General features: G+C 42.1%; 1 protein-coding gene across 1 annotated transcript in view; it reads left to right on the top strand.

The window, feature by feature from the left end:
• The first annotated feature begins 13,682 nt into the window (after positions 1–13,682).
• Positions 13,683–27,910, top strand: part of LOC146209404 (uncharacterized) — a 19,643-nt gene continuing 5,415 nt past the window's right edge. Inside the window, exons 1-3 of the mRNA XM_084580268.1 lie at positions 13,683–13,760; positions 20,194–20,263; positions 24,203–24,417. Coding sequence (XP_084436394.1) covers positions 20,229–20,263; positions 24,203–24,417 — 250 coding nt within the window. The 5' untranslated portion in view covers positions 13,683–13,760; positions 20,194–20,228. The remainder of the gene's footprint in view (positions 13,761–20,193; positions 20,264–24,202; positions 24,418–27,910) is intronic.

A 27,910-nucleotide genomic window follows, 5' to 3' on the forward strand; every position in this document is an offset into this window, starting at 1 on the left:
GACTGGTGAGCACCATTTATAGATTTGATACTGTCTGAGCCGGGTGAAATTTTGAACCTCTTCGAAGAAGGACCGATAGAATTTGAGGTTTTGCTTGCCTCCAGAAGAAGCCCCACGGGACAATCTGTACCAATCGTGCAAATCTTACTTGCGCCGTTAGTATCGGATTAAATGCAAACGTAATAATTCAAACGCAAACACAACAACATAGACATGTTAGCTGCTGGCTAAGGGGCACGGGTAAAACCCGTTAGCACCTTTATAACTCGTCTTTATGACGTGAAATTGAAAATACAGGCTCCCTTAGTTTGTGATCTCGTTTTTCCTTTGCCATTTCAGCTACTGTGTTTACATGTCATTGCACTATGACAGAATACCAGCATTCTTCCATTACTCTTTCCAATTAGCTATCAATTCGCACTTTCAGCAGTCTTACTCGTATGTGTCAAAATAAGCACTTTCTGCTCGCTGCTCATTACCGTCCAGATCCATTCATGTGTGTGTCTAAGGCGATAGCAATAAAGGCCTCTTCAGTCCTTATATCGGTGGTCGGTATTGTCGGCATCGGCATTTTGAGAAAAAAGCCACAGGCATGGTGCTGGCAAGTGTTAGCTGGAAGCTCAATTTGTCAAGCAGCGATCTTGAATGGTATGTGACTTGACGAGCCCACAAAATACTAGAAAATAGGGATGAGCTGCTTGCCCTGGTTCAATTAAATTTCATATTTCAGAAAATAGCCAAATAAGCATTGGTCTGCGTTATCGAGACTATTAGCCCTTTCGGCTGGACCTGAGTCTTGCAATATGTACAGAAAAGAAAGCAATGAGACCAACTCAGAGGCAGCTTTTCAATACTAAATTTCTACAGTGCTAAATGCAGAATAAAAAAAAAAACATAAAACTAAATTTCACATAAGACAACTCTAATATATAATGATCTAGCATGCTGGCAAAAATTATGCAAATAGTTTCAAGCGGAAATGAAAAAAATTCGCATAGGTGAAGGCTAGGTTTTAAAGTCGTAGAACGTTTCAGAGGTAGTCATGTAAAAAGCTCATCTCTAGAACCCTTTTTGTTCAGCGACAGAAATGTGATAGCTTCTTAATTTCACTGAAAGCTTATTGCAAATTGTGGCAGCAACATATGGGGGAGTTTTCTTGTCAAGTGGCAGAAGCAGAGGTGACGGTTTTTTTATCAACACGTTATTAATAATTGGAAGGTTTTAACAGAAGTTAAACCGTCTTAGTTCACGGATAGGAGTACAAAACAGAAGAGGACATAGTGTTATCATTAGTATGTTTATAAAAACACCTGCAGATTGAAAGTACTGACAGCAAAGAACAACCTTAGGCGAAAATCACGGAGGAGTGGATCTGATCTGTCTACGGATTCGCTGCCTGTTATGAAGCGCAAGGCTATTTTTTGTGATGCGAAAATTCGACTCAAGTGCGTAATACATGTCAGTCTCCAAGAATAAGCACAGTTTTAATACAGGCTGCTCATTTGAGGTCAGGTGGAATGAAAATGAGGTCAAGAAAACAAGAAACACTATGAAAAAAGTGAAATCAGCTGGAGAGGATCAGATAACTAAAGATTTGTTGAAGGACGGGGGGAATATCGTGCTATAAAAACTGGCCACCCTGTATACGCAGTGCCTGGTGTCATTGGCGGTACCCGAACCACGAAAGAAGGCAAACATTATCCTCATTATTAAGAAAGGCGATGCTAAGGACCTTAAAATTTACAGGCCAATCAGCTTACTCTCTGTTACATATGAGGTATTTACTAAGCTATTCGCTAATAGAATCAGGACAACCTTAGACTGCAATCAAACAAAGGATCAAGAAGGTTTTCGGAAACGGTACTCTACTATTGATCATATTCATACCATCAACCAGGTGATCGAAAAATCCTTGGAATATAACCAGCCCTTATACATAGCATTCATTGATTACGAAAAAGCATTTGACTGAGTAGAAACCTCGGCGGTGGTGCAGGCATATCGAAGTCAGGGGGTAGACGAGCCGTACGTGAAAGTGCTGGAAGATATATATATAGTGGCTGCACAGCAACCATAGTTCTGCATAAAGAAAGTAACAAAATTTCCATAAAGAAAGGAGTTAAAACAAGGAGACACGGTCTCCCTAGTATTATTCGCAGCTTGCTCAGAGGAAGTATTCAGAAACTTGGAATGGGAGCACTTAGGCATGCACATTGTCTTGCTAAGAAACTCGGGGGATGAACTACAAATAACAATTGACGACTTTTGAGAGGAAAAGTAAAAAGATTAGCTTGAAAATCAATATTCAGAATACTAATGTAATGTTCAACTGCCTCAGGAAGGAGCAGCAATTTACGTTAGGTAGCGAAGCACTGGAAGGACAGGTAGTAACCGCCGATCCGGACCATGAAAAAGAAATGACAAGAGGAATAAAATTGGTATGGAGCCCATTTGGCAAGCGCTCGCTGATTATGACTAGCAGCTTACCGGTATCACTTAAGAGGAAAGTATTCAGCAGTAGCATCTTACCTGTCCTCACCTATGGGGCTGAAACATGGAGGCTAACCAAGACGGTTCTACTTTAGTTCAGGAGAAAGCAGAGGGCTATGGAACGAAAAATGGTAGGCGTAACATTAAGAGATAGGAAGCGTGCAGAGTGGGTCAGAGAAATAACTCAAGTTACTGATATTCTAGTGGAAATCAAGAAGAAATGGGCATGGGCAGGATATATGCAAAGAAAGGATAACCGATGGTGGCTTAGGCTAACAAAGTGGATTCCAAGGGAAGGAAAGCTTAGCAGGGGGTGGCAGAAAGGAAGTTGGCCGGATGAGGTTAAGACGTTCGCGGGGGTCAAGTAGATGCAGCTAGAACAGAATCAGAATAATTGGAGAAATATGGGAGAGGCTTTCGCCCCGCAGTTGGTACAGTCAGTCTGATGATGATGATGGAATTAGCATCAACCTTCCATTGCTCTTGGATGTCAATTCAGCACCTCTGTGATGCTATTTTTGTGGTCATGAATCCCACGCCAGCAAAAAAGGTCGCTCGACAGCTCGAGCATGACCAGGCACAATTACACAGCGTTAAATGCACGAAGATTCAAAGTCAGCTTTTGTTTCTCACAGTGTAATAAACGCGAGAGCAGTGCAGAAACGGAGAGCATGCGCTACGGAGAGAGAGTAAAGCGAAAATAAAGCCTCAGCTACACTACTAATGGGTGACTTCCTTTCCAAAGTAAGGAAAAATCTGGCTGGAGACCAGGCAGTGGTTGACAATGGCATTTGATCTCGGAATAGCAAGGGCGAGTTAATAGTCGAGTTTGCAGAGCGAAATAAGTTAGAAATCATAAACATCTACAGAGAGTGCAAGAAACGAAAGTGGACATGGACAAACCCTAATGGAAATACTAAAATGAAATAGACTTCATACTGTGTCTGAAACTTGGCAGTGCGCAGGATGTAAATGTGAGCGGACAGATGCGATGCAGGGGCCTCAGGATGGTGAGGTCCCCAAATAGTTTCTATCTGCAAGGGAGCGAAACATATTATTAAGAAAAAACGTCATCAAATTACCAGTGAGGGGGATCGTAGAATAATTCAGGATATCGCTATAGAATAGATCTTCAGATTTAACCAAGGGGTATGACTCTTGCCTAGAAGCGATCAACAATAATTTCGGATATCATTACTAGCGCGTGGCAGAAGTAGGCGGTAGTGTGGTTAGGATACCGGTAACTTGTCTAATTAGAGGAAATATTTAATTCAGAAACGCCAAAGTATGAAAGATTCAAACCGCGCCGACAGGAAGAACTTGCAGAAATATCAAAGCTAATCAACAGGCGTAGAGTGGCCGACATAGAGAAGTATTACAAGGGGAAAATTGAGCATGCTCTAATGAACCGGGGCAGCCTTTAAGCATGAAGAGGAAATTGGGCTTAGGCAAAAATCACATGTATTCTCTAAAGAACAAGGTGGCCAATGCCAACACGAATAAAGTAGCCGAGGATTTCTATAATAATCTATATAGTAGCCAAAGTAGGCAGGATAATAATCAGAGAGCCAGTTGTGAAAAGCAGTCAGACGTTCTGCCAATGACGAACGACGAGGTTAAGAAAGCTTTAGAAACGGAAAAGGAGGAAGGCAGCTGAGGAGGTTCAGGTAACCACAGATTTGCTGAAGGAATGGGAATGGGTTATATCATGTTTGAAAAGCTGGCCATTTACAGGCAATGCCTATTGTCATCGAGTGTATCGCAGCGATGAAAGAGCGTATATAATATTCTCTTAATTCATAAGACTGGTGACGCTAAGGATATGTAAAACTACAGGTCAGTCCGCTTATGTATAACGCGTTTAAAAAGGTAATCGCTGACTGAATCAAAACAATATTAGACTTCAATGAAGCAAGAGATCAAGCAGGTATTCAGTAAGTGTACTGTACTATCCGTTATATCCATAGCATTAAACAGGTGATAGGAAATTGCTCTCATTATAACCAGCCCTTATGCGTAGCATTCATTGATTAGGAAAAACCAAATGACTCCGTAGAAACCTCAGTAGTCACACAGCCATTGCGAAGTCAGGGGGTTGAAGAGCCTTATGGGAAAGTACTGAAAGATATCTATTGTGGCTGCAGCAATCATACCTCTTCATAAAGAAACTGACAAAATTTCAATAAACAAACGTGCTAGGCAAGGAGACAAAATCTCCAAAATACTATTCACGTCTTGCTTAGAGAAAGTATTCTTAGACTTGTGATGGGAGTAGTAAGGGATGAGGATTGATGGAGAATATGTCTCAGTATTCTGCGATTCGCTGATGACATTGCCTTGATTAGTAACAAAGTTAATGAACAGCAATTAATGATTGATGGCCTAGACAGGAATAGCATAAAGGTAGGCCAGAAAATCAGTATTCAGGAGATAATGTAATGTTCAACAGCCGTGGGGAAGAAACAACAGTTCACAATACGTAGCAAAACAGTGAAAGGTATGGACAAATATGACTACATCGGCAGGTAGTAACGTGCATATTGCTACGAAGATGATAAAGCTGGCACTGGCGCGTGGCGGAGCGCTGGCGCCAGGCCCGCTGGCCATTAAAAAGCATATTTCAACGTCATGTCACCACGTCGTTCTGTTTCTGTTGTGTCGCCGTGTTGCATCCTTTGTCATGCTATCGCGTACCATTTGGTTGGAGATACGGTTTATCCTCATCCTCGCCTTGCACCGTCGAAGCCAACCGTACGCCGGGTCCATCGGCCGAAAGCCGGTGGAGATCGCCGCCCAGCTTTGCCACAGCCCTTTGTGCTCAGACCCGACCAGCTCCTCTCCCCAGCCCCGTCGCCAGCCCTGACCACAACACAAGGCGACCAGGAGGAGCCCGAAGCCGACCCGACCGGCCCCACGACGAAGTGACCTCACGACCACTCGAGCGAAGACAGCACCCCCGCCCAAGCCGTTCGGCGTGTCCATGAGCCTTGGCCTTCGTCAAACGGTGAAGATTGGACTTGATGCTCCGGTGAAAGCATTCCTCCCATCTTCGCATTCATTCTAGTGTCCAGCGTTTCATGTCATAATCCTGTGTCTGTGTTCATTGTCACGTCATGCATTGGATTTCTAGCAATCGATCGAGACGATCGCTCGGTGGCCCCGGGTAATGCTACGAAGATGATGCAGCAGGCATTCGCGCGGGGCGGAGCGCTCGCGCCAGGCCCGCTGGCCATTAGAAAGCATATTTCATCGTCGTGTCACCACGTAGTTCTGTTTCTGTTTTGTCGCCGTGTTCCATCTCTTGCCATGCTATCACGTAACAATATAGACCGTTCAACAGAAATAACTAGGGGAGTATGATAGGAATGCAGCGCATTTGGCAAGTAATCGGAGATTACGACTAGCAGCTTGCCGGTTTCGCTCAAGAATAAAGTAAACAACAGTTCCACCTTGCGTGTACTTAATAGGGGCTGAAACGTTGAGACAAACAAAAAGGGTTCTACCTAAGTTGAGCACATCAAAGAGGGCTATGGAAAGAAGAAATGGCCGGTGTAACATTAAGAGATAGGAAGCGTACAGAGCAGGTCATAGAATTAGTGACAATCTAGAGGAAATCAAGAAGTAATGGGCATAGGCAGGGGATGCAGTGTGAAGAGAAAATAACCGTTGGTCATTTAGGGTAACGAACTTGATTCCAACGGAAGGAAAGCGCAGCAGGGGGCCGGCAGAAAATTAGGTGGGCTGATGAGGTTATGTTCACAGGAGTCAAGTGGATGCAGCTAGCCCAGGACCGGGTCAGTTGCAGGAATTTGGGAGAGGCCTTCTCCGTGCAGTGGGTATAATCCGGCTGATGATGATGATTTTTAAAAGGTTGCGTTTCAGGATATCCAAATGTGTCTGATATGTAATTTTAATTTTCCATTTTATGAGAATTACACAAACAAATGTCCTCTTCAATGTGTGTATAGTGGTAACAAAATTTTAGAGATAACAAATTATACAGCTTTCGGAACGTGGATAACTGAGTGCTGCATAGAATAAACATATACTGTTGTAGCAGCTTCTCATAGCAAACATTTTCTGCAGGCGCACACCGAATCAATCCCAGCTATTGTTCGTCTATCAACGTACAATTCTTTTATCTGCCTGCTGTTGGAGTATGCCATAATTGTGTGGTGAACGTTAACTAGAAACAACATAGTGGGAGGTAATGAGTTCGTACTCAACTCCTGATGTCCTACATCTCTCAGCGCGCTGGTGACACAGTGGAATCCTCCAGTGACCAAAAGAACATGTCTGCCAATTAACGTTTCACTTTCAGCTTATAAGCATGCATTATAAGGTTAACACGTTCGGCTTCTTTTTGCTTTCTCATCAGGTTAACACAGACAAAGGCGCACATTTAAAACGACTCATTTACATGCTGAATGACTGAAATATTTTTACATATAGATTGGAAATAAATTGATAGCGAGACTGTTCACCTTCTAATAGCGCAGCTGCTAAGAACGTCACTTTCCTTCAATCCGCTTGTATTAGTAGAGTGTTGTGGCGCAAATTATGACGTGGTTTTTTTTTTACGTGCAATATCTATGCAGCCCCTGGGCACTTAGAAACAGCGGTTACACAGGACCGCCCAATACCATGGACCCAACCATCCAGCATCCCGAAACTGACTGGTGAGCACCATTTATAGATTTGATACTGTCTGAGCCGGGGGAATTTTTCAACCTCATCAAAGAAGGACCGATAGAATTTGAGGTTTTGTTTGCCTCCGGAAGACGCCCCACGGGACGATGTGTACCAATCGTGCAATTCTTACTTGCGCCTTTAGTATCGAATGAAATGCAAACGTAATAATTCAAACGCAAACACAACAACATAGACATGTTAGCTGCTGGCTTAGGGGCACGGGTAAAATCCGTTAGCACCTTCATGACTCGTCTTTATGACGTTAAATTGAAAATACAGGCTCCCTCAGTTTGTCATCGCGTTTTTCCTTTGCCATTTCAGCTGCTGTGTTTGCATGTCATTGCACTCTGACCGAATACCAGCATTCTTCCATTACTCTTTCCAATTTGCTATCACTTCGCAGTTTCAGCAGTCTTACTCGTATGTGTCAAAATAAGAAGCACTTTCTGCTCGCTGCTCATTACCGTCCAGATCCATTCATGTGTGTGTCTAAGGCGATAGCAATAAAGGCCTCTTTTGTCGTTATATATGTGGCCAGTATTGTCAGCATCGGCGTTTTGAGAAAAAAGCCACAGGAATGGGGCGGGCAAGTGGTAGCTGGAAGCTCATTTTGCCAAGCAGCGATTTTGAATGGTGTGTGACTTGACGAGCCCACAAAATACTAGAAAGTAGGGATGAGCTGCTTGCCCTGGTTCAATTAAATTTCATCTTTCAGAAAATAGTCAAATAAACATTGGTCTACGTTATCTGGACTATTAGCCCTTTCGGCTGGACCTGAGTCCATGCAATATGTACAGAAAAGAAAGCAACGAGATAAACTCAGAGGCAGCTTTTCGAACAAAATTTCCACAGTGCTAAATGCAGAATAAAAAAGACATAACACTAAATTTCACATAAGACAACTCTAATATATAATGATCTAGAATGCTGGCAAAAATTATGCAAATAGTTTCAAACAGGAATGAAAAAAATTCGCATAGATGAAGGCTAGGTTTTAAAGTCGTAGAACATTTCAAAGGTAGTCATGTAAAAAGTTCATCTCTAGAACTCTTCCTGTTCAGCGACAGAAAGGTGATACCTTCTTAATTTCACTGAAAGCTTGTTCTAAATTGTGGCAGCAACATATGTGGGAGTTTTCTTGTCAAGTGGCAGAACCAGAGGTGACGGTTTCTTTATCAACACGTTATTAATAATTGGAAGGTTTTAACAGAAGTTAAACTGTCTTGCTTCACGGATAGGTGTACAAAAACATATGAGGACTTAGTGTTATCATTAGTATGTTTATAAAAACACTTGTTGATTTAAATTACTGACAGCAAATAACAACCTTAGGGGAATATCACGGAGGAGTGGATCTGATCTGTCTACGGATTCGCTGCCTGTTATGAAGCGCAAGACTATTTTTTGTGATGCGAAAATTCGACTCAAGTGCGTAATATATGTCAGTGTCCAAGAATAAGCACAGTTTTAATACAGGTTGCTCATTTGTGTTCAGGTGGAATGAAAATGAGGTCAAGAAAGCATTAAACACTATGAAAAAAGTGAAATCAGCTGGAGAGGATCACATAACTACAGATTTGTTGAAGGACGGGGGGAATAACGTGCTATAAAAACTGGCCACCCTGTATACGCAGTGCCTGGTGTCATTGGCGGTACCCGAACCAAGGAAGAAGGCCAACATTATCCTCACTATTAAGTAAGGCGATGCTAAGGACCTTAAAAATTACAGGCCAATCAGCTTACTGTCTGTTACGTATAAGGTATTTACTAACGTAATCGCTAATAGAATCAGGACATTCTTAGACTGCAATCAAGCAAAGGATCAAGCAGGGTTTCGGAAACGGTACTCAACTATCGATCATATCCATACCATCAATCAGGTGATAGAAAAATGGTCGGATTATAACCAGCCCTTATACATAGCATTCATTGATTACGAAAAAGCATTTGACTCAGTTGAAACCTCGGCGGTGATGCAGGCATTGCGAAATCAAGGGGTAGACGAGCCGTACGTGAAAGTGCTGGAAGATATATATAGTGGCTGCACAGCAACCATAGTTCTGCATAAAGAAAGTAACAAAATTCCCATAAAGAAAGGTGTTAGGCACGGACACACGGTCTCCCTAGTATTATTCACAGCTTGCTCAGAGGAAGTATTCAGAAACTTGGAATGGGAGCAGTTAGGCATAAGGGTAGAGGTAGAATACCTCAGTAATCTGCGATTTGCTGATGACATTGTCTTCTAAGAAACTCGGGGGATGAACTACAAATAATTATTGATGACCTTGACAGGAAAAGTAAAAAGGTTGGCTTCAAAATCAATAGGCAGAAGACTGATGTAATTTTCAACTGCCTCGGGAAGGAGCAGCAATTTACGTTAGGTAGCGAAGCACTGGAAGGACAGGTAGTTACCTCCGATCCGGACCATGAAAAGGAAATGACAAGAGGAATAAGATTGGTATGGAGCGCATTTGGCAAGCGCTCGCTGATTATGACTAGCAGCTTACCGGTATCGCTTAAGAGGAAAGTATTCAACATTAGCATCTTACCTGTACTCACCTATGGGGCTGAAACGTGGAGGCTAACCAAGACGGTTCTACTTAAGTTGAGGACAAAGCAAGGGCTACGGAACGAAAAATGGTAGGCGTAACATTAAGAGATAGGAAGCGTGCAGAGTGGGTCGGAGAGAGTTACTGACATTCTAGTGGAAATCAAGAAGAAATGGGCATGGGCAGGACATGTGCGAAGAAAGGATAACCGATGGTGGCTTAGGCTAACAAACTGGATTCCAAGGGAAGGAAAGCTTAGCAGGGGGTGGCAGAAAGTTAGGTGGCCGGATGAGGTTAAGATGTTCGCGGGGGTCAAGTAGATGCAGCTAGCACAGAATGGGAATATTTGGAAAAATATGGAGAGGCTTTCGCCCCGCAGTTGGTACAGTCAGTGTGATGATGATGATGGAATGACAATCAACTTTGCATTGCTCTTGGATGTCTTTTCAGGCACCTCTGTGATGCCATATTTGTGGTCATGAGTCCCATGCCAGCAAAAAAGGTCGCGCAACAGCTCGAGGATGACCAGGCACAATTACACAGCGTTAAATGCACAAAGATTCAAAGTCAACTTTTGTTTCTCACAGTATAAGAAACGCGAGAGTAGTGCAGAAAGGGAGAGCATGCGCTACAGAGAGAGAGTAAAGCGAAAGTAAAGGCTCAGCTACACTACTAATGGGTGACTTCATTTCCAAAGTAAGGAAAAATCTGGCTGGAGACCAGGCAGTGGTTGACAATGGCATTTGATCTCGGAATAGCAAGGGTGAGTTAATAGTCGAGTTTGCAGAGCGAAATAACTTAGGTATCATAAACATCTACAGAGAGTGCAAGAACCCAAAGCGGACATGGAGAAACCCTAATAGAAATACTAAAATGAAATAGACTTCATACTGTGTCTGAAACTTGGCAGTGCGCGGGATGTAAACGTAAGCGGACAGATGCGATGCATTGGCCTCAGGATGGTGAGGTGCCAAAATAGTTTCTATCTGCAAGGGAGCGAAACATATTATTAAGAAAGAACTTCATCAAATTACCAGTGAGGGGGACCGTAGAATAATTCAGGATATCGCTATAAGATAGATCTTCAGCTTTAACCAAGGAGTATGACTCTTGCCTAGAAGCGATGAACAATAATTTCGGATATCATTACTAGCGCGTGGCAGAAGTAGGCGGTAGTGTGGTTAGGATACCGGTAACTTGTGTAATTAGAGGAAATATTTAATTCAGAAACGCCAAAGTATGAAAGATTCAAACCGCGCCGGCAGGAAGAACTTGCAGAAATATCAAAGCTAATCAACAGGCGTAGAGTGGCTGACATAGAGAAGTATTACAAGGGGAAAATTAAGCATGCTCTAAAGAACCGGGGCAGCCTTTAAGCATGAAGAGGAAATTGGGCTTAGGCAAAAATCACATGTATTCTCTAAAGAACAAGGCGGCCAATGCAAACACTAATAAGGATAGGGTAGTCAAAGTAGCCGAGGATTTCTATAATAATCTATATAGTAGCCAAATTAGGGAGGATAATAATCAGAGAGCCAGTAATGAAAAAGTAGCAAGAAGTTCTGCAAATGACGAATGACGAGGTTAAGAAAGCTTTAGAAACGGAAAAGGAGAAAGGCAGCTGAGGTGGTTCAGGTAACCACAGATTTGCTGAAGGAAGGGGGATGGGGATATCATGTTCGAAAAACTGGCCTTTTACAGGCAATGCCTATTGTCATCGACTGTATCGGAGCCATGAAAGAGCGCTAATTAATATTCTCTTAATTCATAAGACTGGTGACGCTAAAGATATGTAAAACTACAGGCCAGTCCGCTTATGTATAACGCGTTTAAAGAGGTAATCGCTGACTGAATCAAAACAATAATAGACTTCAATGAAGCAAGAGATCAAGCAGGTTTTCGGTAAGCGTACTGTACTATCCATCATATTCATAGCATCAAACAGGTGATAGAAAATTGTTCTCATTATAACCAGCCCTTATGCGTAGCATTTATTGATTAGGAAAAACCAAATGATTCCGTAGAAACCTCAGCAGTCACACAGCCATTGCGAAGTCAGGGAGTTGAAGAGCCTTATAGGAAAGTACTGAAAGATATCTATTGTGGCTGCAGCAATCATGCCTCTTCATAAAGAAACTGACAAAATTTCAATTAAGAAACGTGTTAGGCAAGGAGACGCAATCTCCCCAATACTATTCACTTCTTGCTTAGAGAAAGTATTCTTAGACTTGTGATGGGAGCAGTAAGGGATGAGTTTTGATGGAGGATATGTCTCAGTATTCTGCGATTCGCTGATGACATTGCTTGATTAGTAACTAAGTGAATTAACTGCAATTATTGATTGATGGCCTAGACAGGAAAAGCATAAAGGTAGGCCAGAAAATCAGTATTCAGGAGATAATGTAATGTTCAACTGCCGTGGGGAAGAAACAACAGTTCAAAATACGTAGCATAACAGTGAAAGGTATGGACAAATATGACTACTTAGGCAGGTAGTAACGTATATATTGCTACGAAGATGATGAAGCGGGCACTGGCGCGTGGCGGAGCGCTCGCGCCAGGCCCGCTGGCCATTAAAACGCATATTTCATCGTGGTTTCACCACGTAGTTCTGTTTCTGTTTTGTCGCCGTGTTTCATCCCTTGTCATGCTATCACGTAACAATATAGACCGTCTAACAGAAATAACTAGGAGAGTATGATAGGAATGCAGCGCATTTGGCAAGTAATCGGAGATTACGACTTGCAGCTAGCCGGTATCGCTCAAGAAGGAAGTAAACAACAGTTCCACCTTGCGTGTACTTAACAATGGGGGCTGAAACGTTGAGACAAACGAAAAGGGTTCTACGTAAGTTGAGCACATGAAAGAGGGCTATGGAAATAAGAAATGGCCGGTGTAACATTAAGAGATAGGAAGCGTACAGAGCAAGTCAGAGAAATAACTCGAGTTAGTGACAAACTAGAGGAAATCAAGAAGTAATGGGCATAGGCAGGGGATGCAGTGTGAAGAGAAAATAACCTTTGGTCATTTAGGGTAACGAACTTGATTCCAACGGAAGGAAAGCGCAGCAGGGGCCGCCAGAAAGGTAGGTGGGCTGATGAGGTTATGTTCAGAGGGGTCAAGTGGATGCAGCTATCCCAGGACCGGGTCAGTTGCAGGAATTTGGGAGAGGCCTTCGCTGTGCAGTGGATATAATCCGGCTGATGGTGATGATTTTTGATAGGTGGCGTTTCAGGATATCCAAATGTGTCTGATATGTAATTTTAATTTTCCATTTTATGAGAATTACACAAACAAATGTCCTCTTCAATGTGTGTATAGTGGTAACAAAATATTAGAGATAACAAATTATACAGCTTTCGGAATGTGGATAACTGAGTGCTGCATGGACTAAACATATACTGTTGTAGCAGCTTCTCTTAGCAAACATTTTCTGCAGGCGCACACCGAATCAATCCCAGCTATTGTTCGTCTATCAACGTACAATTCTTTTATCTGCCTGCTGTTGGAGTATGCCATAATTGTGTGGTGAACGTTAACTAGAAACATCATAGTGGGAGGTAATGAGTTCGTACTCAACTCCTGACGTCCTACATCTCTCAGCGCGCTGGTGACACAGTGGAATCCTCCAGTGACCAAAAGAACATGTCTGCCAATTAACGTTTCACTTTCAGCTTATAAGCATGGATTATAATGTTAACACGTTCGGCTTTTTTTTGCTTTCTCATCAGGATACCACAGACAAAGGCGCACATTTAAAACGACACATTTGCTTGCTGAATGACTGAAATATTTTTATATATAGATTGGAAATAAATTGATAGCGAGACTGTTCACCTCCTAATAGCGCAGCTGCTAAGAACGTCACTTTCCTTCAATCCGCTTGTATTAGTAGAGTGTTGTGGCGCAAATTATGATTTTTTTTTTTTACGTGCAATATCTGTGCAGCTCCTGGGCACTTAGAAACAGCGGTTACACAGGACCGCCAAATACCATGGACCCAACCATCCAGCATCCCGAAACTGACTGGTGAGCACCATTTATAGATTTGAGACTGCCTGAGCCGGGTGAATTTTTAAACCTCATCGGAGAAGGACCGATAGAATTTGAGGTTTTGGTTGCCTCCGGAAGACGCCCCACGGGACGATGTGTACCAATCGTGCAATTCGTACTTGCGCCTTTAGTATCGGATGAAATGCAAACGTAATAATTCAAACGCAAACACAACAACATAGACATGTTAGCTGCTGGCTAAGGGGCACGGGTAAAATCCGTTAGCACCTTCATAACTCGTTCTTATGACGTTAAATTGAAAATACAGGCTCCCTCTGTTTGTCACCGCGTTTTTCCTTTGCCATTGCAGCTGCTGTGTTTGCATGTCATTGCACTCTGACAGAATACCAGCATTCTTCCATTACTCTTTCCAATTTGCTATCACTTCGCTGTTTCAGCAGTGTTACTCGTATGTGTCAAAATAAGAAGCACTTTCTGCTCGCTGCTCATTACCATCCAGAGCCATTCACGTGTGTGTCTAAGGCGATAGCAATAAAGGCCTCTTTAGTCCTTATATATGTGGGCGGTATTGTCAGCATTGGCGTTTTGAGAAAAAAGCCACAGGCATGGGACGGGCAAGTGGTAGCGGAAGCTCATTTTGCCAAGCAGCGATTTTGAATGGTGTGTGACTTGACGAGCCCACAAAATACTAGAAAGTAGGGATGAGCTGCTTGCCCTGGTTCAATTAAATTTCATCTTTCAGAAAATGGTCAAATAAACATTGGTCTACGTTATCTGGACAATTAGCCCTTTCGGCTGGACCTGAGTCCATGCAATATGTATAGAAAAGAAAGCAATGAGACAAACTCAGAGGCAGCTTTTCGAACAAAATTTCTACAGTGCTAAATGCAGAATAAAAAAGACATAAAACTAAATTTCACATAAGACAACTCTAATATATAATGATCTAGCATGCTGGCAAAAATTATGCAAATAGTTTCAAACAGAAATGAAGAAAATTCGCATAGGTGAAGGCAAGGTTTTAAAGTCGTAGAACGTTTCAGAGGTAGTCATGTAAAAAGTTCATCTCTAGAACTTTTTTTGTTCAGCGACACAAATGTGATATCTTCTCAATTTCACTGAAAGCTTATTCCAAATTGTGCCAGCAACATATGTGGGAGTTTTCTTGTCAAGTGGCAGAAGCAGAGGTGATGGTTTTTTTATCAACACTTTATTAATAATTGGAAGGTTTTAACAGAAGTTAAACTGTCTTGCTTCATGGATAGGTGTACAAAAACAGAAGAGAACATAGTGTTATCATTATTTTTAAGGAATAACAGCGCGGAGACAAAGGACAAGGAAGAAGATAACACCTGCGCTGACTATCAACTGCAGTTTATTAGAAAGAAACACGCAAAAATATACTCTTTTCACAACCAATAACGCATGTGCAACACCAATCGCCAAACAGATACCTCGGTCTTTTGAATCTTGATTCAAAAGACTGAGGTATCTGTTTGGCGATTGGTGTTGCACATGCGTTATTGGTTGTGAAAAGAGTATATTTTTGCGTGTTTCTTTCTAATAAACTGCAGTTGATAGTCAGCGCAGGTGTTGTCTTCTTCCTTGTCCTTTGTCTCCGCGCTGTTATTCCTTAAAAATATGTACCAACTAGCTCAACTTTCCGTGTTATTGAGTGTTATCATTAGTATGTTTATAAAAACACTTGCAGATTTAAATTACTGATAGCAAAGAACAACCTTAGGCGAAAATCACGGAGAGGTGGATCTGATCTGTCTACTGTTTCGCTGCCTGTTATAAAGCGCAAGGCTATTTTTTGTGATGCGAAAATTCGACTCAAGTGCGTAATATATGTCAGTGTCCAAGAATAAGCACAGTTTTAATGCAGGTTGCTCATTTGAGTTCAGGCGGAATGAAAATGAGGTCAAGGAAGCATTAAACACTATGAAAAAAGTGAAATCAGCTGGAGAGGATCAGATAACTACAGATTTGTTGAAGGACGGGGGAATATCGTGCTATAAAAACTGGTCACCCTGTATACGCAGTGCCTGGTGTCATTGGCGGTACCCGAACCAATGAAGAAGGCAAACATTATCCTCACTATTAGGTAAGGCGATGCTAAAGACCTTAAAAATTACAGACCAATCAGCTTACGTCTGTTACATATAAGGTATTTACTAAGGTAATCGCTAATAGAATCAGGACAACCTTAGACTGCAATCAAGCAAAGGATCAAGAAGGTTTTCGGAAACGGTACTCTCCTATTGATCATATTCATACCATCAACCAGGTGAAAGAAAAATGCTTGGAATATAATCAGCCCTTATACATAGCATTCATTGATTACGAAAATACGAAAAAGCATTTGACTGAGTAGAAACCTCGGCGGTGGTGCAGGCATTACGAAGTCAGGGGGTAGACGAGCCGTACGTGAAAGTGCTCGAAAATATATATAATGGCTGCACAGCAACCATAGTAACAAAATTTCCATAAAGAAAGGTGTTAAGCAAGGAGACACGGTCTCCCTAGTATTATTCACAGCTTGCTCAGAGGAAGTATTCAGAAACTTGGAATGGGAGCAGTTAGGCATAATGGTAGAATTAGATTACCTCAGTAATCTGCGATTTGCTGATGACATTGTCTTGCTAAGAAACTCGGGGGATGAACTACAAATAATCATTGACGACCTTGACAGGAAAAGTAAAAAGGTTGGCTTGAAAATCAATATGCAGAAGACTAATGTATTGTTCAACTGCCTTGGGAAGGAGCAGCAATTTACATTAGGTAGCGAAGCACTGGAAGGACAGGTAGTAACCACCGATCCGGACCATGAAAAGGAAATGACAAGAGGAATAAGATTGGTATGGAGCGCATTTGGCAAGCGCTGGCTGATTGTGACAAGCAGCTTACCGGCATCGCTTAAGAGGAAAGTATACAACAGTAGCATCTTACCTGTACTCACCTATGGGGCTGAAACGTGGAGGCTAACCAAGACGGTTCTACTTAAGTTGAGGACAAAGCAGAGGGCTACGGAACGAAAAATGGTAGGCGTAACATTAAGAGATAGGAAGCGTGCAGAGTGGGTCAGAGAAATAACTCAAGCTACTGACATTCTAGTGGAAATCAAGAAGAAATGGGCATGGCGAAGAAAGGATAACCGATGGTGGCTTAGGCTAACAAACTGGATTCCAAGGAAAGGAAAGCTTAGCAAGGGGTGGTAGAAAGTTAGGTGGCCGGATGAGGTTAAGACGTTCGCGGGGCTCACGTAGATGCAGCTAGCACAGAATCGGATTACTTGGAGAAATATGGGAGAGGCTTTAGCCCTGCAGTTGATACAGTCAGTGTGATGATGATGATGGAATGTGCATCAACCTTGCATTGCTCTTGGATGTCTTTTCAGGCACCTCTGTGATGCCATATTTGTGGTCATGAATCCCATGCCAGCAAAAAAGGTCGCGCAACAGCTCGAGGATGACCAGGCACAATTACACAGTGTTAAATGCAGAAAGATTCAAAGTCAACTTTTGTTTCTCACAGTATAATAAACGCGAGAGTAGTGCAGAAAGGGAGAGCATGCGCTACAGAGAGAGAGTAAAGCGAAAGTAAAGCCTCAGCTACACTACTAATGGGTGACTTCATTTAAAAGTAAGGAAAAATCTGGCTGGAGACCAGGCAGTGGTTGACAATGGCATTTGATCTCGGAATAGCAAGGGCGAGTTAACAGTCGAGTTTGCAGAGCGAAATAACTTAGGAATCATAAACATCTACAGAGAGTGCAAGAACCGAAAATGGACATGGAGAAACCCTAATAGAAATACTAAAATGAAATAGACTTCATACTGTGTCTGAAACTTGGCAGTGAGCAGGATGTAAATGTGAGCGGACAGATGCGATGCATTGGGCTCAGGATGGTGAGGTGCCAAAATAGTTTCTATCTGCAAGGGAGCGAAACATATTATTAAGAAAGAACTTCATCAAATTACCATTGAGGGGGATCGTAGAATAATTCAGGATATCGCTATAAGATAGATCTTCAGCTTTAACCAAGGAGTATGACTCTTGCCTAGAAGCGATGAACAATAATTTCGGATATCATTACTAGCGCGTGGTAGAAGTAGGCGGTAGTGTGGTTAGGATACCGGTAACTTGTCTAATTAGAGGAAATATTTAATTCAGAAACGCCAAAGTATGAAAGATTCAAACCGCGCCGGCAGGAAGAACTTGCAGAAATATCAAACCTAATCAACAGGCGTAGAGTGGCTGACATAGAGAAGTATTACAAGGGGAAAATTGAGCATGCTCTAAAGAACCGGGGCAGCCTTTAAGCATGAAGAGGAAATTGGGCTTAGGCAAAAATCACATGTATTCTCTAAAGAACAAGGCGGCCAATGCCAACACTAATAAGGATAGGGTAGTCAAAGTAGCCGAGGATTTCAGTAATAATCTATATAGTAGCCAAAGTAGGCAGGATAATAATCAGAGAGCCAGTAATGAAAAAGTAGCAAGACGTTCTGCAAATGACGAACGACGAGGTTAAGAAAGCTTTAGAAACGGAAAAAGAGAAAGGCAGCTGAGGAGGTTCAGGTAACCACAGATTTGCTGAAGGAAGGGGGATGTGGATATCATGTTTGAAAAACTGGCCTTTTACAGGCAATGCCTATTGTCATCGACTGTATCGGAGCCATGAAAGAGCGCTAATTAATATTCTCTTAATTCATAAGACTGGTGACGCTAAAGATATGTAAAACTACAGGCCAGTCCGCTTATGTATAACGCGTTTAAAGAGGTAATCGCTGACTGAATCAAAACAATAATAGGCTTCAATGAAGCAAGAGATCAAGCAGGTTTTCGGTAAGCGTACTGTACTATCCATCACATCCATAGCATCAAACAGGTGATAGAAAATTGCTCTCTTTATAACCAGCCTTTATGCGTAGCATTCATTGATTAGGAAAAACCAAATGATTCCGTAGAAACCTCAGCAGTCACACAGCCATTGCGAAGTCAGGGAGTTGAAGAGCCTTATAGGAAAGTACTGAAAGATATCTATTGTGGCTGCAGCAATCATACCTCTTCATATAGAAACTGACAAAATTTAAATAAAGAAACGTTTTAGGCAAGGAGACGCAATCTCCTTAATACTATTCACGTCTTGCTTAGAGAAAGTATTCTTAGACTTGTGATGGGAGTAGTAAGGGATGAGGGTTGATGGAGAATATGTCTCAGTATTCTGCGATTCGCTGATGACATCGCCTTGATTAGTAACTAAGTGAATTAACTGCAATTATTGATTGATGGCCTAGACAGGAAAAACATAAAGGTAGGCGCTACAGAGAGAGAGGGGCGCATAAGAATACTTCTATGATGTGTGCTGACTCCGTCGTCGGCGAAAGGTATGTTCTGGCTGCAGCACTGGACAGTGTTTAAAGCAAAGCATCTCGGGTGACCGACGAGCGAACGGCGCTGTTTAATGATGAGTCGAATTCCGTTGAACAGCATGAATCTGCCACCGATTCGTTGCCTCTTCCCCACATTTTCAGTACGCTGTGGTGTGCTGCCTATCAAGTGAGCATTTTTAGAGGATAGTCTATTCCGCGATCATCGTGTGTGGTAGTACTTCCTTCATGGCAACTCAAAGCAATCGTTTCCAGTAGCATAGGCTGATTCTCAATACTCTTCTCGTACCCATATCGGATAGATCTGCTGCTTATGTTCCTTGTTTCAAGGCCTGGCGCATAGAGAGGCAATACTCATTGTGTATGCGACATCTTAACACCCTGGTAGCAGAGACTCTGTAACAAGACAGAAGGATCCTAAAAATGTGCAAATAAATTCACTTCGGCCAAGAAGTGCTTCTTCATTAAGGAAGCAAATTGGCCGTATAGGTTGGTATCTTGAGCAGATGCCAGGATAAAAGGAACAAGGACGTAGACGATGGGGCCGTTCTTGTCTCATTTAAGTCCTTGTCTCTTTTCCGCTGCTATGTGTTCAACAGTGCTGCACCTGAGTGATGTGAAGTGAGCGTCGCCTTGCATGCGCGAAGGCAGCCAGTCTACATCTGTCGTTAAAGTATTCTTCTGTGTTGTTTTGGGGGTGTTCGACAACGTCATTGGGCACGCCTCTGTTCGTGCGCTCTTTGGTTGTATTACCATTTGAAAAACATTTTTCTAAACATCATGCAGAATGCAATAAAAGCAAGTTTAGTTTGGCATTCACGCACTGCCTTACTGAAGTATTTTCTGTGCGAAACCTAGGATATTTACTGCGTCAAGTCAGACGATCACTTAGCGTCGCTATTGAGGAATTATGTTTTATGCTATGCGCTATATTCTAGCCCAACAGTGCTTGCTTGCTGAGTATCTTGTGTTTTGTGTAACTGTGTACAGCACTAGCAGCCAGTGAAGTGCATTTCTTAAAGACGTTAGCAGGAATACGCTTGACAATGCAGGCAAATCCAACGTGCACAAGAATCGTACAGACTACATGGCGCTTCACCCGATGCCAGATACGCCACCAGGGTAAGACTGGGTCCTATAGTGCGCCATTTGTTTACTCACCAATTTCACAACTGATGAGAGATTGTGGTGAGCCTGAAGGCATGGATAATGCGCTGTGGTTAGAGCGCTATGCTAATGAGCCAGAGGACCCGTATTTAGTCCCATCTAAAGCAACCTGTTGTATCGGAGAAGTTAAAATGCATGTTAAAGAACCGCATGTAAACTGAACTTATCTGGAGCTGTCTGCAATGGCGTCGCTTACTACCCGTGGATCACTTCTTGACATTAAACCCCACGAGTTAGGTTTAAACGCATGCACAAACATGGTATGTGATACATGCGTTTATTCTCGTATACTTCAAGTCGATGAGTGAAAATGTTATTTGTTGGGTACTGAGATCTTGTTAAGTCATAGCAGGCGATTATAGCTAAGTAAAAAACACTAACAAAGGTGTACACAAGGAATGTGCACATCTGTATAGTGTAAACAAGGACATACGCCATGCCAGGCTAATTATAAATAGTAGTGAGCGTTTAGATTATACTAATTTATTGTGGATACATCAGTGTCACTAGCTGCTTTCTTTTGCTTAGTAACAGTTCTAGAAAAAATAGTACAGTTATTCCCTTACAGAAATATCGAGCGTTTGAATTAAACTAACTTGGGGTCAAATTCAAAGTGGCTTGCATAAACTGAGTGCTGAGCTCTGACAGATCGCACTTTAGCTGACAACTAAGCTCTTGTAATCTAGAGAAGGCCCAGAAATTATATACATGTACTATCAGCAGACTTGTCTGCAAGCAACGTCTGGTTATGTGAGTGTTCTTGTTTTGTTATTTTGTTTGCATTATTAAGATTTATGCCTTAAGTTCATCAGCATAGCTTACCAAGTAGAGGCAATGCAGTCTTCATATCATTGAAATCAGAGTTGAAGTTATGCTACACGCTGATCGCAAAAGCAGTTAAAACAAATCGAAAACCTGATCCTATTTGCCTTTTGTTTGGCCCTGACGTCTCAGAGTCAAACAGATTGGAGCAAGGTTTTATATTGGCCTGCGGCTGGTTTCACGATTAGATTTCGCAGTATTTCAAACCCTAGAGTTCTAATCTACTGCCTTTTATATTTTGTAAATTTGACATCTTCTGAAGAATAGCATCTTACACAGAAGGACAGAAAATATGTCGGGCTTATAAAAACTGCTGATTTCTCTTTGGTATATACCTTACGAAGGTTCAGGTGGTATTTATTGTGTTACTATTATTCAGTTTTTTAAATATCATGGGCACATCTCCGTTCATTTTAGTGATAACAATATTTTACGGACATGAGGAAAGTTTAGACATGGATCAATTAGTTTGGTTTGGTTTGTGGGGTTTTACGTCCCAAAGCGACTCAGGCTATGAGAGACGCCGTAGTGAAAGACTCCTGAAATTTCGACCAATTTGGCATCTTTAACGTGCACTGATATCGCACAGAGCATGGCCGCTTTGCGGTTCGTCTCCATTGAAAAACGGCCGAAGAGGCCGGGTTTCAATCCCGCGTCCTTGGAAGCGGCAGTCGAGCGCCGTAACCACTGCGCCACACCGGCAGGGTTAGACATGGATTAATGTTTTGGTTGTGGATAATAAATGATCGATGAATGGTTTTTTAGTGATTGCACTCTAGTTAATGCAACCAATCTGGCGGAGTGAAAGCTTGTGTAGTCATTGGGTAAAATGGTTGGTGGCCGGTATGACAGCACTGGGAGCTTTTTCCCACAGTACAGGGCAGATGTTTCAACCAGCAGACACCGGTTACAGTAATGGCAATTATATTAGAGCGAAAGTCTTTATTGCCTCATCGTTGTCGTCAGCAAAAGTGTCATGCTTTTGCGGCGGCTCTAATTGGTCGAGATAGGAAGACATGATGGAGGTCTCGACCAATCACAAAGAACCCCCATACAGCATGCCTGAATGGGTCACTGTATGGCCATGTGGCAATCAATGATCAATTACTAATGAGTGAATAATTATATTAGTAATTACTAATTACTGACTACTAAATGATGACTAATAAATACTAATTATAATTAGTGACAGTAACATAATTATTACTAATTAATACCGCGCACCCGGTAAAATCAACCACACAACAGTAAACGTAAAACAACTGCGAAGATACAAGCAGCGCGATCCCGTCGCTTCCAAGCGAAATTAACTGAATAAGTGCAATCGCAGAATGTGAAAGAGCAGTCGCTCGCTTTACTAGTCGCAGCGTTCATCGCTACATGTGAAACGGTCGCGTAGCAGAATGCAGTACTCAGGTTTTCGCCTTTCATCACTTTAGTCGCCAAAGTGCCTTCGAACGTTTTTTTCTTTATTTGAAGTGTGTTGACACGCGCTCAAGTTCAGTGACTGGCTGAAAACTATGGTGTCTGCGATAGCTGCACTGCAGTTTCTGTGGACGACAGCAAAATTTACGGGGTGCGTACAGGCAGAAAACCTTCGCCGGTAGTAACGGGGAGATCGAGCCCCGCCGTGATAACTATGCATCCAAAAAAATGACGGCTTACAGTGAGAATCACTATCATCAGAGGCGTCAGTAAGCACAATTTTATAAGAGATGCAGTGTCATTGCTTAGCTGTTCAAGGCAGATAGGTAATTCAGTCCTAAAGGGACTTCAAACACTTCGATAAAATGGAAGGCAATACAATCAGTCGGCCGGTGTTTTCTTGCGCGTTAGCTGGCTACATCTACAGTTACGATGTTATTCCAAGGTTGTTATTTTGTTTCTTTAGCAGTGTCATAAACCTACCCAGCTAAAGGACTGCTTCTCACACTGCTATGAAAATTGGTCTTGATATAAGGCAAAGGGGCAGCAGCGATCTCGCATTTGATCGACACTTCGGCTGCGTCGTGAGGGAAGCATAGTAGGTTCCCTGTTTAATATGTTCAAAATTTCGACTGCACCATGTTCTTTAACCCACTGTATACTGGAGTATCAATTTTGCGACACATTGTGAACATGGGATTAATTTTCAGCTTCGCTTGCGGAAGTATTCGGGATAGGGATCACTTTAAAAAATATTTTATACAAACACATAAAAATGTCGAAGCATCAGGTTCTAGACACATTGGCGACCTCATGAAAGATAAGCGGACAAGAAGAATAACCCTAGTCGCGAAACTCAGACCATCACTAGGGATAAAAAAACTGTATTACCTGCTGATTAGCAGTTTAGACTTCGGCGCCTGATTTATTGTACAAGATGCATATTTGTGCTCAGTTTTATCGTCCTCGGACATTTAGAAGTCTGAAGACTTGGATAAATTGGATTATGTCCTACCTTTTTCAACTATCACACGGTTATATATTGCAGCCTGCTGACACTGTCATCTGTAAAAGGTTGCGAGATTTAGCAAGCAAATGTAACATCTTTTCTACGCTTCTCCGTCAGATTGTAGCTGATGAAATGAACTTTCATACCATCATTTTTGATGGCAGTCTGAGTGTTGACATTAAGCAAAGAGAAAATTTGGCCGAGTTGTAGGAAAATCATTTTCATCACAGAGCTCGCGGACGGGATGAGGGAATAAGGTTGCTCACAAGTAAGCGCTGACAACCGACTGAGGTTTATTGAAGAAATAAAACAAATTTATTGGCATAGAAAGAAAATTGCGGTATACTATTTAAATTTAGTTTTAATGACATTTCTTTTTTTACAAAATGATTCAAGTTTAAAAATGTTTTACAATGTTCTCAAAGTCCGGGGGCTGGATAGTTGCTGAGCATTGGAAGCGCCCTAAACAGCGTTCCGCCAGGGGTATCTGCAATGACAACAGCACACATATGAACACTATTAGAGAGAAACCTTTGCATTGCGCATAAGCTGGGATTTTGTTATTTCTATGGGTTCTGTATTTCAGCAACTTTATTTCATTACAGTCATCGCTAATCACTTATTTTGTCTTCATATAGGCTAGCGTCTACTCCGTCGAAATCATACCAACGAAGAACAGTTGGCATCGCTGGAACCACTGACAGCCCCAGCTCAAGTGGTGGTTGTTCTAGACAGTCACCAATCGTTCTAGACATGAAATCACCCGATTTTAAAGGATACAAAGAAATCTATCGCCAAGACCTTAGAAAGTTCTACCGTAGGCACAATGTTGACCTTCGAGACAAAGAATTTGGTGAGTCTTCTTCTGACTATGCTTTAATCTCGGAGAGGGTGTCAGCTTAGGCCTCTGCTGGGAATCTTGGGAGCCCTTGAAAGTCCTGCCACCAAAGTACTGCTGCTGCGCACCGAGGATGCGAGAAATCCGCAGAGCAGCAAATGGTGGCATTCCGCGTAACTTCTCGTTTCTTCTACAGGTTACGCAGAGGACGTCACTCAACTGATAAAGGTGCCTTCAACTGCTCTTGTAAAAGAAACAAATTCGTTCAACAATGACTGGCTGGATAGTGGAGTGATCTAGTATAAGAAGTCACAGCAGTAGTCGCAAATTAATGTAGCAGATAAGAGGGACCTTTCGAGAGGTGCAAGAATTTAGCGTTCGGAAAAGGGTAAAAAGCTCTCCACGCAACTTAATCGCAAAGCCTGTTTCATCTCTCAGGAAAGTTATGTACTTGAGAAGAGGACACAAGTGCGTACTAGTGCTAACGTTTCGCCCACTGTCAAACACAGTGTGCATGCCTTCGTACGAAAGCAATAATATGGAGGTTGAGATCCTAGTGAAATTTTTATTGCTTTTATATTCTATTTATTTATTTATTTCAAAATACTGTCAATACCTAGATGGATTGTAACAGGGGTGGGTACAAAAAAATATTGGTACACTGATTAAACAGAGCAAAAAGTAAACAAATATACCACAGGACCAAAGGCGGCAAAATCGATAACTCGCATTACTAAAATTCGAACAAAGACAAGCTACACAGAACAAAGCTGTACAGCACTCAGAATTTCAGCATAAATATATACAAAGAATGGTACACACGCGTTAGTCAGCAATAATGGAAACCATAAGGACAGCACAAGTAAATACATTTAGCAGAAAATAGATTCACTTCTGTTCGACGGGAGTAACGACTTTTCCAAAAGCTCGGTAAACTTTTCAGTGAGTTCTGTTGTGTGATTTCTGGGTCAAGCGCGTTCCACTCGCAGTACGCGAATGGTATTAAGGAATAAAAGAACGTGTTGTTGGAGCATGAGAATTCCTGAAGCATGAGAGCGTGTTTAGGACGGTTGTTTCTTGAATAATTGAATTGAAAGAAGGCTGAGGGATCCATCTTAAAAATATTTTGGAGTAGTAAGATAAAACTTTCAGACGGTGCATCTTTGCTCTATCGTACAGCATGGGGACGCAAGCGCGACGTAGTAATTCACTAGGCGAGTCAGTGCGGCGATTACTGTTGAATATGAATCGAACAGCCTTGCGCTGGACGCTTTCTAAGATAGCTACATCATTTTTCACGTACGGGAACCACACTATGTTGGCGTATTCAAGTAGACGAATAAGAGCGACATATGCGAGTAGGGTTTTGCTCCGATTTACTTCGTTCTCATAGCTTTTTACTTCGGTGTAAATCACGCAGTCATTCGCGAATAGGCGAGCATTATAATTTATAACTTCTGTGATGTCGTTGATAAACAGCAAATATGAAAGCGGAGCAAGCACTGAGCCTTGGGGGACCCCGGAGAGAACGAGAACACTATCTAAAGTGCAATTATCATGTTGTACAAGCCGGTAACGATCTGTAAGGTAATATTTAATCCAACAAATAATCGGTCCATCTCCAAATACATTCTTTAGTTTATATAACAACATAGTATGCGATCCGTGATCAAAGGCTTTCCAAAAATCTAAAAATATTATATGAATTTGGGATTAGTTGCCTATGCCGAGCGTTAAGTCATGAACAGTCTCTATGAGCTGCGTTACTGTATAGAGCCCGGATCAGAAACCATGCTGTTTTGAACTGAGTAGGTTAGGTTCTTCGACAAACTTAGTAATATATTTCAAAATGATGTGTTGTAGTAATTTACAAGTACAGGTAAGGAAAATTGGACGAAAGTTAGCCGGCGTCGATAAGTCACCTGATTTGTGCTCGGGGATTACCTTAGCAATTTTCCATTCCAATGGCAGGCGGCCTTAACGGAGAGGCTTTAAAAATATAAGGAAAAGAAACTTACTGACTGGCTCCCCCCCCCCCCCCCCCCCCCCAGCGTACCGTCTCAAAAAACAATTCGCGATTCCGTCCGGTCCATTGCTTTTCTTCTCATCTAAGTTTATCAACAGCGATAACAGTCCAGCCTCAGATATAATAGGCATGCCTGACAGTTTTTCATGGGTAGTAGGGCGCAGCCTGCTTTCATCAAGATGAAAATTGTCTCGTGTAAAAATAGGTTGGAAGTATCGGTTGAGAGAGCTTACTTTTTCCCTGTTCTGCTGCTGAGAAAATGCTGCAGAAGGGTGACGATGGTAATTAATACACCGGCAAAAATTTTTGCGGAGCTCTTTTGATGAAGTTATTCAAAGTGGTGCTGCAAAATATTTTTTTAGCGCAGCGAATTTTGTTCATTAGAGACCTTGTTAAAGCACTCATCTGGGATGAGTAAGCTGGGACATTCGCTACATGTTAGATTTGCGTAGCCTTTTAATTCTGCGTTTTAGGTGTATTATGTCACGCGTGATCCAGCGATTCTTCTTCCGGGTTGTTTTTACTATTGACGGTACAAAACAATCAATGCAATGTGCAATGTGGGCCTTGAATTGCATCCATACTTCATTAATGCTATTTTGTTCATTTTTGCAAAGATCATAAACGTTTGGGTATTCATGTGCAAGGTATGTAATTATGACTGTGCCATTTGCTCTCTTGAACGCATATACTCTTTTCAATGAATGCTGAGAACGAATGAGGTTTGGCACGTGTAAAGTGCAGATCACCATTTCATGGTCACAAAGGCTTTCCTGTGTACGGATGTCGATAGTACCTCACAGAAAATGGTCAGTCACAAATCTTGGGTCCAGAATTGTACTGGATGCCAACCGAATACGAGTGGGTGTGGCAACTAGCTGAGTTGAATTGAACGTGAATAGGAAATCAGCAATTATGCAGCCTGCCGCCGTTCCCGCACTTAAAGAGCTCCAGTCAAATTCGGAAAAGTTAAAGTTTCCTGCCACAAGTATCCTGCCACCGGACTTCGGTTTAGCATGTAATCAAACAAAGGGTCTAAGTAGGTTTTTTCTGCATTTGGCGGCCGATTCACAACGCCAACATGTGCAGCACCATTTGCCAAATAGATACTGCACCAGACCGCTTCTACTTCCGGCACGTCTGGCGTGACTGAGTATTGCATTTCACTTTGAATAAGCAAGGAAACGCCCCCCTCCCCCCCTTCATTTTCTGTCGTTTCTCAATATTGTGTAGCCCGGCGGTGCGATTTCTTGGTCCAAAATATTGCTATGCAACCATATCTCGGTAACTGCAACGATGTCGGGTTTGATAGCCAGTAGGAGTGCTTCGAGTTCATGCGCTTTATTAATAATACTTCGCGCGTTCACATTGAGAGCAGTCAAGAGCATTGGCTCCTGGTTATTCGTTTTCCAAGCTGGTTTTCATCTTTTGCTTTAATTTCAACAATGTCATTGAGGTCAGTATCCCACGCGAATAGCGTAT

This window comes from Amblyomma maculatum, chromosome 1 (genome assembly GCF_055883805.1).
Source record: "Amblyomma maculatum isolate TAMU_Amacu chromosome 1, ASM5588380v1, whole genome shotgun sequence".
Classification (NCBI taxonomy): Eukaryota; Metazoa; Arthropoda; class Arachnida; order Ixodida; family Ixodidae; genus Amblyomma; species Amblyomma maculatum.